Here is a 12,345-nt window from a genome sequence, read left to right as displayed (position 1 = left end):
TCTTAACTGCTTTTTATCTGGATGAGTACCCAGAGAGAGCTTGAACAGGGGGACTCTGGGGCATAAGCTATTCATTCTGTAGCTCTCCTGGAATAAAAATTCCATAAAGTAACATCTGTAGTAATTAGGGCTTACATTTCCTCTCCCATTCATGTCTCTGCTAGAAGGGAAGGTTATTTTCCCTAAGAGACAATGGATAGGAGATCGTGTGAGAAGAAAGAACAGAGTCAGAATTCTTTTTTTCCTAGAAATAAAAGTTTCCTGCTCTTAAAAAAAAGTTAGAAGACTTACTGTAAAAGATTCTACCAGAAAGAAAACTTAGGGAAGTTAGGAAAATTGTACTTAGCTACTCCTAAAGATTCACCTTGTATTCCTAATCCAAATATCTTCTGATTTGGGAGACATTGTGATTAAGCAGTGAGCGAAGTGCTGTCTTTGTTTTTATATTTTTGTATTTTAAAATTGTGTGTTATTAAGCTTAAAGGGTTTCTTTTTTTTTTCCATTTGGACATAAAATTGATTCGTTCTTCAGATGTTTTTCAAAATAACACTTATGTGGTTCCATTGGGCCATCTGATGAGTGAATTCATGCCAGATTAGTTCCCTGAACTTTCTTGTCATAGCAGGGTAAGCTATGTAATTTTGGAAACTCAGTAAAATATAAAAATGAGTGTCCCCTTGTTGGGAAATTATTAACAATTTTAAGATGTTGACAATGGAGTTGTAAACCAAGTGCAGGCTTGTTCTAAGTGTGTGGCTCTGCAGTCCTGCCCGGGTCTTGTGCCCAAATAGCCCATCCTGACTGATAGGAAGGGATTTGTCATGTATATCAATACATAAAATGCCTCACAGGAGTGAATATCTTTCAGAAAATACATTTTGAAAATTATCAGTGAAAATAATGATAGTCCCATAAATGGAACGTGCCCCTGATACCAACTTCAGGTTTTTTAATAACTTTTTTTAGAAGATTGTATTTATTTATTTTTAGAGAGGGGAGAAGGGAGGGAGAAAGAGAGGAACAGAAACATCAATGTGTAGTTATCTCTTGCACGCCCCCTACTGGGGACCTGGCCTGCAACCCAGGCAAGTGCCCTAACTGAGAATTGAACAGAGGACACTTTGGTTCACAGGCTGGCCACTGAGTCACACCAGCTAGGGCCCAACTTCAGGTTTTTTAATATTATCATTCAGATTGCCCTGTCTGCATCTCTCAACTTTTCTTCAAAAGTTTCCCCAAGTGAATCTTTCCCTCCAGCCTCAGTCATCTGCTCATTCTACCCCATCTAAAAGGACACAGGCCCTCTTGGCTGCTCAGCGCGGCTCCTGCCGCAATTACTTTCTCAAGGGCCCTTCTGGCCTTCTGTTCCCTCTTCTCCATGTTCTCCTGGCTTCTGGAATTCCTCTCATATTTCAATTCCTAGAGCTGTAATGAATGTAAAACTTATTTGGCATTTGTTTGCATATCTTTCCTTATCTTGTAGCCCCTCCGACATGGTTATATAATATGATCCTGAAAATGCACATAAGATTTAGATATAGGAATGTTTCACAACATGTGTCAAAGGGCTCCGTTCCAAGCAAACTCATACGAACAACACAGCAGAAAATTTAAATTATACTTTGCCTTTTAGACACATTTTACACATTTCATATTTTTTTCATGTATATGTGTTCTGTTTCTTAAACTTAATTTTGTCTCTAATGTGTTATTAATTAAGTGTGGGACTTCATTTCCTTTAATCAGAACAAACCCACTAATTTTTATGTTTCTCATCCAATTTTATAAATTAATATAGCCTAGATATAGTTAATTATCTTTAAAATGTTGTGGCTACTAGTCTGCTTAGGATATGGCAATACTGCCAATATTGAAATTATGACTGTATAGCTCAAAATGATCATTCATTAGCTTTTATGTGAGATGACAAACCTTGGCATGAGAAATCCAGTTTAGGAACATTGATATCTAGTATAAAATAATAGATTGCCCAAAACTTAAAACTAAGAAAGTTCAGGACCTAAGGTTTGTGTATTTCCATTTTCTCACATTTGAGACTCCAAGTAATTCTCTTTTGTATCATTTATTAAAAACGAGTGGGTTTTTAATGAACGTGTCATGATGCTAACAGCAGCACTACTTATTCATCAGTACTTAAGCTGAAACCCCAACTCTGCCCCTTATTGGCAATGCGGTTCACCTCTCCAAGCCTCAGCACCCTCACCAATATGAAAAGCAATAACAAAGACACTATACCTTTCACATTTGCCAACTCAGAAATTTAATGGGTATTTACAGAGCACTTTTAATTGCCATGCATTGTTGTGTAGATTACGTAAGATTACACCTCAGTATTGCCTCCGGGTGGGACTCAGTACAGAACCATCCACAAAAGTGACGGCAGTGTTGTGCTTGTGGTGTTCCCTTGGTCTGGTCCAGGTGCTCATGGTCAAGAATTCTGGTAAAATTCTTAAATCAAGCTTTTCCATGGCTTTTCTATTTCCTTTTTGAAGTTTATTCATTTTCCTGACTATGCACTAATTTGTGAAAAGTATATGATCCCCTGTTTATTTCTTTTTTCCAGAATGGAGTCTACTGAAAAATGTGAAGTGGTAATTCAACATTTTAATGGAAAATATCTGAAAACACCACCTGGCATCCCAGGTAAGGCAGACCATTAAGTAATCACCCAAGAGTGTCTCGGCTTATTGTGACGATTGCAATGAGTACATGGTAAGGCCCTTGGTGGGTCACTGGGAGGAAAAAGTTTGCATTTATAAATGTATAATTTTTAATACTAGGTAGTAACTCATCCTTGTCAAAAACACCAAAAACTTTTTGGCGATTCCTCTCTGGCCTTTCTTTTGAATCTCTGCTGCTCATTCCCTAAAGTGAATTAGAGGTAATCATAGCAAAGAATAGTTAACAAGACACTTGAAGTGAAGGAAGTTTATGACTCCTTCATTGATATTGGCTTCTCGATTTCTAATCTATAAAATATCTGAACAGTGATGTGCACAGTAGAGTCCACAGGTAGATGCCAGTGTTTAAACATATCTCACCAGTCCATGACAAGAGTGCAGACGGTAAGAGTAAGCATTTAGAAACTCGTACAGCACTTTGACATTGTCATCAAATCTGGGTGCCTAAATTCATATTTTACAAAAATATCAGTTTCTGAAATATTGAAAAAAATTATTGAAATTATCCATTCGTCAGAGAGAGTTTGAGGAGCACCAATCTAGACCGCCCCTTATTTAAGAATTTTGCATTTCCTAAAGCAAAATTATTTTTTAAAATTTTTGTTCAGTCGCAGTCATCCTGCTTTTTCCCCTGTGCTCCCCCCCGCCCCTCCCCCCCCGCCCCCCGCTCCCACAGTCAGTCCCCGCCCCGCTGTCTGTGCCCCTGAGTCCTCTATTCACGTGCCTTGGCTTGTCCCTTCCCCTGCTTCCCCCACTATCCTCTTCCCCCTCCCCTCTGGTCACTGTCAGTTCGTTCTTTATTTCCATGTCTCTGGTTCTATCCAAAGCAAAATTCTTAAGTCCATACATCATAAGATAATATAGCTTTACGCTATTAAGAATTATTTAAAAAAAAAAATTACACTCAGCATACAAAATTGAATATAGCACATGTGTCAAAGCTTAAGCTAGAAATGCCTGCCTTAATTTGATATTAGTCTAGTAGTAGGATATATGGAAAGTATTTAATAGTAAGTGAATACATTTAAGAATATATCTTACTTATCCATAAAAACATTAAAGATTGACTGAGTTGCTAAAAAAGAATTGCAACGAGTGTATAAAGAACTACCTGACTAATGTGTGCTGGTTTATTCTTTTTTTGTTTTTCGTGATTCTCAGGGGAATAATGTGACTTCTTCAGCTGTACAATATTTTTCTTTTGGCCTTTTCAGCTGTATTTTTATATTGTTTGCTATGTAGTCTGTGTATTATTTAAAGTCTATGGTAAAAATGTTCAGGAGTTGAGCATCTCAATTCCCTAAAATAATATTGAGTTTTATACAAGAGGAAGTTTGAACAGAAAGAAATATTTTTGTGGACGAATCTGGGTTCTTTTATGAATTGGTTGGTTTGGGGAGGATGTCAGGATAGAAGAGCTCTTTAGACCAAAACATGGATGATCTGGAAAATCCAAAACAGCAACTCTGGTTAGTCAGAGTCAACCCACAGTAAAGCCTGTGACCCGATTTGGTTAGCGTCCATGCATAACATTCTCTTGAGAACTGACTGTAGTTCCATCCTATTGGAGACATATGGTGTTGTTAAGAAAAGAGTTAGCAATTTACATCTCAGCATGCAAGCTGCCCTTGCATTTTAGGAGACATATTTCTCATTTTTATTTATTTTAGCAGAAAAAGCACTTTAAGACACTCTGCTCAGACCCATTGTTGAATAAAGGAATTGTGTTGTTAAAGGATTTTCCCCATATTTATCCCATTTTATCCAACAGATGCCTATCTGTATAGAAGACATTCAAATTAAGTGTGCATTAGATGGCTATATAAAAAATTAAGAATTGAGCAAATTATATAGAAATCATTGTTCAAGTTTTAATACATGTCTCAGTTTTTTTGGTTTCTTCTTTTTCAAAAAAAGACATGGAAATACTTCTTGACTTGATTGATTTGAAGCTGTGTTATTTGTTTTCCCCATAAAACATATAGCTGACTAAGACAATTTAATGCTAAAGACAAAGAGAGTCACTAAAAACCCCCAAATATCTGGGCATTCTTCCTGAATATGCAGGCTCTCATATCAACCTATCTAATATCATAGCTACACCCAATGGAAACATTGTGAATAGCAAGAACTTGGTTATGAGTTTCTCACTTACTTTTATCTCATGGGAACAGGAGAGACAAAATAATTGTTCACAATTATAAAACTCTTTTAGGAGATATAACTTTATGCTTCTGATTTGTGCACTCAACATTAATAGATTAAATATACCATATTAATCATAATTGCTACTTAAATTTGCTTATTTATGCATTGAAAGTCAAATAGATTTTAATAAAGATTTGCAGGAGATACTTAATCTTTGCTATTTAAATTTGATGTGGAATAAAACAGGACAATGCAAGATGTGGGTATTTTGGACGATAGAGGAGTTAAATACCCTCATTGGGTACATTAGAAAGTTAAGTCAGGTACAATAACATTTAGGTGTATGCTGTTTGCCTTTATTTGTCCTCATTGATTATTTGTTGTAGATGGTTGAAATCTTATATACAGAAACTATGTTAATCCAATTCTCTATTCCATCTTGAAGACTGAGTAGGATGTCACTATGAGTGCTGAAATCAAATCGAAAGCCATTGCTTTGAAATTTTCCTAAAAAGTGACCAATTTCCTAACTTTATCACTACTAGTACAGCTTTAGAAACACTGTCCTTGCTTCTGGGTATACTAATTAAAGCCAAATATAGTTGATCCGATCTACCTACATCTAAAATAGAATTCAACGAATTGTTCAAAAATCTCAGTCTTCCACATTATCAAGATTTGGCATCTTTGAAATCAGAAGTTTGTGGTTTTATAGAACTTTGATTAATGGTTTCACTATAATGCTTTACCGTTGTGTGATTGAGGGACCCACAGTGCCCCAATAAGGACATGAGCTTCTCAGGCTCTAAAAAAGCTGTTAAAAGATTACATGTTAAGTCAATTATCTTCTTTTAACCTTACTTTAAACAAATAGAGAACAATTGATACTGAAATTGCATTCTTTACTTCTCTATTCAGGAATGACTTGGGGAAATGAGCACATGGCGTTGAACAAATATAATGACATTTTGGCTCCTGTCACTTTTGACAATGATTCCTCTTATAGGAAATGCAAAGTTAATTTTTTTTCCCTAAGAAGACCATCTAGTTTCCCAGTCCCTTACTGTGTCATTTCTATAAAAGAACAACAACAACAAAAATCACATAAACCCCAAATTTTTGACATTGGTCTGAATTTAAAATTCTAAAAACATCATAGTTAAGGATATTTGCAAGGACATGTAACATGAACCACATTTATGTTGCTGCCTCTCTTATGATTTGCATTGTTCTAGGAATAATTTACTCACTCATTAAATAGATTTCAGGATAGTGTTTAGTTTTCTTTTCTGACAGAACGTGTGAGTGGGAGAAAACTGTATAGATATTTCTTTTGACTCATACTTTTTTCCTCTGGGTTCCTCCTATTAGTTCATAAAAGATCTAATTTTAATGAATACATCATGAATCATTAATACCTATTAGAGCCTCTCAGAACTAGCTCTGTTCACTTTGATTTACAATGTTATCCTAGATTTTGGTTACCTCAATCAATGAAGCTAAATATACCTGTCAAAAATCAAATTATTTGAATTCTGCTATATATAGTACAGGATATTAACAAAGGTCAGGTGGCTGTGTGGCTATTAGTAGGTGGAAAGAAGATGACAAGATGTGTATTAAACAGCGTCAATCATTGTGGCTATCCTCAGAAAAGAGATCACCCAGCATTCTCACCCTTCCCTAGAGGGAAACGAAAACATAGTGTTCCATAAATGTTCCATGTCCTACATATCGATCTTGATGTTTTCTGGGCAAAATGAAGGATCATTAGTTGCTTGCCTGCCTAACCCCAGACATTCCCTTGTCCCATAATGAATTGCTCAGCAATGTTGTGCAGCCCTAAAGTGTTCCATTTTCAAACCAAAAGCAAAGGGTAGGTTCCCAGACACTTCAGGGATCTGTAGGGCATGAACTTGAAAAGGCTCACTTTCAAAGAGCCCCCAGAGCAGAGTGATGCACTGTGCGGAAAAGGCCTCCACATGTAAGGACATGTATTGATGAATAGAACGTGCAGGCTAGTTTGTAGAAAAATAAATCACGTTTTTCTCTCAAACTAGACTTTTGCCTTTAAGCACGTATTCCTATTTGTAGAGCAGTCTTTCCAGAAGAAAATGGAAATAAACTCCCTTTAGTATAATTTTCTTATTCTTCAGATACTTATTTCTAATCCCAAATGAACTCCAAGAAGTAGGGAAGGGTAAGAGAAAGCTCAGCACATTTGGGGATTTTTAAAATTTTAACAAATCTTGTGGTCAACAGAAATTTAGACAAGTTATTTAAGTGCCAGAAGAATCATATTTTTCTAATAAGTAATATGAAACTGTGTACCTTTTTGGTGCTTTGACATACTTTTACTATTGTGTATTTATATAAATAAGAAATGTATATATTTGTGGTTATGTATGTACATATCATGGGAGCATATGAGGAAAAATATTTAAAATCTGATAACTTTTAAAGAAAATGTCCCCTAGAGTAAAATGTCAACAATGTACTTAAATAAAATGTATGATAAGAGATATGGTTCAAAATTCTGAATATTTGAGCAATTGATGTATAAATGTTTATCAGTGGAAAATGTTGCAGACCCTCACAACCAGTTTCTTCCATGTTATTGGGTTGGCCAAAAAAGTTTGTTTTTTCCCTAAGGTGGCTCTAGTAGCACATAATTGTCTTTAACTTTATTTGAAACAATTTTGTTAGATCATATTGTGACAACTGTCATATCAGTATACATTTTTAAAAAACATTAGAATTGGTGAATTTTTGCGTAGCCATTTTAATATTGAAGATGGAGGAAAATATTCAACATTTTTGGCATATTATGCTTTATTGTTTCAAGAAAGATAAAAATGCAACTGAAATGCAAAAAAAAAAAAATGATTTGCACAGTGCATGGAGAAGGTGTTGTGACTGAACAAACATGTCAAAAAAGTGGTTTGCAAAGTTTCATTCTGGAGATTTCTCACTGGATGATGCTCCATGGTCAGGCAGACCAATTGAAGTTGATAGTGATAAAATCTAGAGATTAACTGAGAACAATTAACATTATACCATGCAGGACATAGCTGACATCCTCAAAATATCCAAATCAATAAAGCTACTGGTGGAAATGAAAAAATAAGTGTTTTTTATTTTATGGAAGAAACCATACAGATTTCTTGGCCAGCCCAATATCAGTCAATTAAGTCCACAAACAGAACATTAGCTGAGTAAGAAACAGCAAATACAAAAATATTATGATACAGTTTAGCAAAATGTTCCTTTATGGTTCTACTGAGGAGAAGCACTGTCTAATGCTGAGTTGTTCATTTTTGTGAAACTAAAACATTGTTTACATAATAAACTTTGCAAACACCACAGTCCCTAATGAGGTATCAGTTCAGATTTCTCGTTAAGAGGACTTTTGCAATACTTAGGAGCTACCTTCTCTGAAGCCTCCCATCCATAATATTGGGGATGCCGTCTAGATTATTTCTATGTACTAAACACATAGTTCTTCATGATGAAACACTGTTGGAATATTATCAGCGAACTTTATGAAGCAGCCTGACAACTTTGTGGTCACTGGTCTTAGAGTCTGTGGAATTCTATGGACGGGGACTTGATCAGTCATTTTTCAGCCTTCTGATAGTCTCACACACCTGATACTGTGATGGTAAACACAGTGTGAGTGGGTAACTGATTAGATAAGGAGGAAAGAGGAAGAGATGATTACATTTTAAATCTGGATATTGAGAAGCCAGATATCAAAGATCCAAGGGAACCTCTTCAGCAGATTAGAAATGGTTGGAGTGGGTTTTGTTCCCAGTGACACCTGCCCTCCTCTCACCTCTGATTACAGCTGCAGATGAGATGGGCAGTCTCCATATGCCCTTAAAGGGTCCAGTCTCGAGCATCCCCAGATTCCCTCCACTTCTCTACCTCAGGGCAAAATCTATAAAATCTCCCTCAACCTGACATACATTTTCTACAAACTTCGGTGAAGTTATCACTCCCTGAGACAACCCTCAGTCAAAGTGTGAGTCAATGCATAAGATCGGGCCTCTTGTCATCGGGCGGGGTAATTCTGAGTTACCTTCTACAGGATTCCTTAGGAGGGGTTGCCAGTAGTGATAACAAGTTCAATGAGATACTTTTTTTTTAATTGGCTTCTCTTTCTTCCCCACCTTTCTTTTCTTTTTCCATCATGTCTTCTTTCTGACGTCAGCTCCCAATTAATCTACCTCATTCCAGGCTCTGATTTTGAGGAACTCAAATTAAAGCAGGTGCTTCAGGAATGGTGGTGGGGAACTACCTTTCGATTTAAAACTGCTGTCTACAAGGGAAGGTAGACCAGCTGAAATAGTGAAATGAACACTGGACCAAATATATTGTTTTCATGGAGTTTTTGGTTGTTTTTTTGTTGTTTTTCTTTTTTTACAGCAGCACTTATGAGCCACATATTAGGATTGATAAAGGCAAATATAAGTGGTAGTAAACAGATGGTAGACAGGATTTACATTTAACAAGAGAAGTATGGAAGAAGATAAGGAGCAGAGACATGGCTGACTGTGGTGGATGGGTGGAAGAAAATGGAAATGGAATTAGGAGCTAGGAAATAGGCATAATGCCAGCAAAGTGAAGGGGAGGTGTGGGCATAGAAAATGAAGGTCACAGGGAAAGGAATGTCTGAGGTTTTGTTTCAGATAAATGGAGAGTGGTGGACATTTCCTATAGTTGGCTGAAGTGAAACAGAGATGATCTTTTGTTGAAAAATCATAGGCTTCTGATTAGAAAGCTTTTCAACAAATACTGTCAACTTCCTTGTTTAATCTCACACTTCCCTTGCTTTTGTCTAAAGCTCTAATCTTCATAGGAGCAGGTCAGGGAATGCGAACAGGGCTGGAGTAATTTTTTGTTTATTTTTTTGATTCTGAATCATTGAAACCAGAGTTGATTTCTTTTTTGTTGCTTCAAGGGGTATTACTTAGCTCAACATAAATTCTCAATAAACATTTTTTGGAGTTGATGCACAATTCCATGAATTGAATGAACTTCATACTCCTATTTGCTTTTAATGAAATGCCTCGTGGTGTGTGGGGTATTTCCCACACAGCTTCCGCTAAGCAAGCCTCGACAACCTTGGAGATAAACATTGAGAGAAATCTTTTCTTAAAATTTGAAAAAAAAATCTCATTATATATCTAAATATATGGAAAGAGAGGAAACCAAATATTCACAAGAAAAAGGAATAATTTGATAGAGAAAGATTCTAGTTACTTGTTAAATGCTTCATTATATTCAAGACTGTTTTCCAAGAGTTATGCTGGCAGTCTGATTGTTATTTCTTTAAATAACTCATTCTTGGCCCAAGGAAAAGTTCTACATTCTGACATGTCCAGTGGTCTAGCCCAATTTATACTGAAATAATGTCTAGATATTAAGTTTTGCCACTTGATCTAAATAACCACTTTTTCCTTTTTTTTCCTCCCAAAATGTGAATATCTTGAGAATAGACAGAAAAGTGATTTTCTTGGTCTATGCTTTTGCCCTTTTTTGGCATAATGTTGCTTCTTCCTGTCTAGAGGAAGTACTACAATGGCTTATTGTTCCTAGTATAATAATATAATAAAATCTATAGTGTTTAATTAATATAATTTAGTTAATATGCTTTGTGAGCCATATATTTTCTATAATTATGTAGAAGCATCAATGAGTAGTAGCAAAATTCATCTGGAGTACCCTTTTTTTTTTTTTTGTATGCGGTCATACTTTTATGAAGCAGATAAGAGGGCAGGGAGGTCTCCTGTATGTTTCCGGAATGAAGAGCCACCCTCATCTATTATTTCTAATATAGTAACTATCTTCAGGTCTTCAAAAATTTATGCATTGAAGATTTTACAGTAAAACCTTGCAAAATAAATGATAAAACCTCAGTGTTACTTTGAAGACAATGCTGGGCTTTGCCTTGAGTCAGCACCACTAATGAGTAAACCATTTAGTGTCTGTCCCGAATGAGCCTATTAACAAGCAAAGAGGGTTGAGTGGCTTAAGACCAATTAAGACACAAGCCATGGAAACCAAGCTTTGAATAATTAAGTGCTTAGTGAATTTCCAAATCCAGGATCTCATTTGTTAGAATTGATTTAAAACACATTCTAGCCAATTCTGGGATCAATGTGTGGTATCCTGAATGAAACACTTGCCACTCTCTCCAATAATTGTCAAGAAGCCTGCCAAGCACACAATTCTTTGTGATCTCATTTTTTCAGAATGAAAAATCTGCAAATTTTAAGAAACTATTTTAAAAGGAATGTTAATGAAAACGCTCATTAGGCAAGCTCTGAACCAGCCATCATTTGCTTATCTTATAACTGTTTCCTCTGATTTCTTGTTTAAGCCTATGAATAATTAATCAATTAGTTTGCTATAATTGTAGTTGCTTTTCAGTACAGGAAAAAAAATAGGAAATTGGCATATTTATGATCAATTTTTTAACTTTAAATATTTCCAAGATACTTTTGTCCCATTACATTGACATTTCCCTAAAAAAAATTTTGATTTTGATTTTTTCCTACTTTTAAACAATTAGCTTACAAACTCTTTGAATGTAAGAATTGCACCTTGCTATTTGTTTTATGTTTAAAGTATCTAACTCAATACATGTCACAGAAGAGTACTGACAATTATATGTTAAATCAGTAAATATCTATTGGTAATAAGCAGAAAAACGCTCCCCTACTCCAAAGATTTTTTTTTTTAATTAATTTATTTACTTTTTAAATACATTTGTCTCTGCCTTCCCCCCCCTCTTTCCCTTGCCCCCTCCCACCTTCCCTCCCTCAGCTCTTCCTCTTTGGTTTTGTCCATGAGTCCTTGCTATATGTTCCTTGACTTTCCCCTTCCCTTCCCTTTCCCTGCCCCCCCCCCCCTTCCCTCTTGTCTCTATTGATTTCTTTTCCTTTCAGTGTTGCTGGTCATATTTGCCTTGCTTCTTTGCATTGTTGGTTAGGTTCCGCTTATAGGTGAGATCATATGGTATTTGTCTTTCGCCCCCTGGCTTTAGTCCAATTCCCACTGCCTATAAATTCGTTTACATGGTAAAGAGGAGTTATCGTTGCACTTGAAATTAAGGTTGCTAATAAACTGACCTTAAAATAGGGACATTATTCTGAATTATCCAAATGGACCCAATGTAATCACAAGGGTCCTTAAAAGTGGAGAAGAAGAGCAGAAGAGGAGACTAGTGATGCTTTTGGGAAAGACTTGACTCACCATTGCTGGCCCTGGAGAGCTGAAAGAGGCAAGAAATTGGAATCTCCTGAAAGCCTCTGGGAAGGAGCTCAGTCCTATTTATATCACAGTGTTAGCCCAATGTAATCTGTGTTGGACCTCTGCTCTACAGAAGTATAAGATAGTAAATCTGTGTAATTTTATGTCCCTAAAGTTTGTCAATTTCTTACAGCAGCAATGGAAAACTAATACACTGGTATAGAACTTTTTTCAACC

At 36.0% G+C, this 12,345-nt stretch overlaps 1 protein-coding gene across 8 annotated transcripts in view; it reads left to right on the top strand.

Moving 5' to 3' along the window:
• Positions 1 to 12,345, top strand: part of RBMS3 (RNA binding motif single stranded interacting protein 3) — a 1,181,733-nt gene that overhangs the window by 967,433 nt on the left and 201,955 nt on the right. For all 8 annotated transcript variants that reach the window (XM_054595674.1, XM_054595672.1, XM_054595670.1 and 5 more), the window contains one exon: positions 2,586 to 2,665. In XM_054595674.1, the coding sequence (XP_054451649.1) occupies positions 2,586 to 2,665 (80 nt within the window). The remainder of the gene's footprint in view (positions 1 to 2,585; positions 2,666 to 12,345) is intronic.

Source organism: Pteronotus mesoamericanus, unplaced genomic scaffold, assembly GCF_021234165.1.
Source record: "Pteronotus mesoamericanus isolate MK-2021 breed Mesoamerican mustached bat unplaced genomic scaffold, CSHL_Meso_final scaffold_54, whole genome shotgun sequence".
Lineage (NCBI taxonomy): Eukaryota > Metazoa > Chordata > Mammalia > Chiroptera > Mormoopidae > Pteronotus > Pteronotus mesoamericanus.
This window is presented reverse-complemented; position numbering and strand designations above follow the sequence as displayed.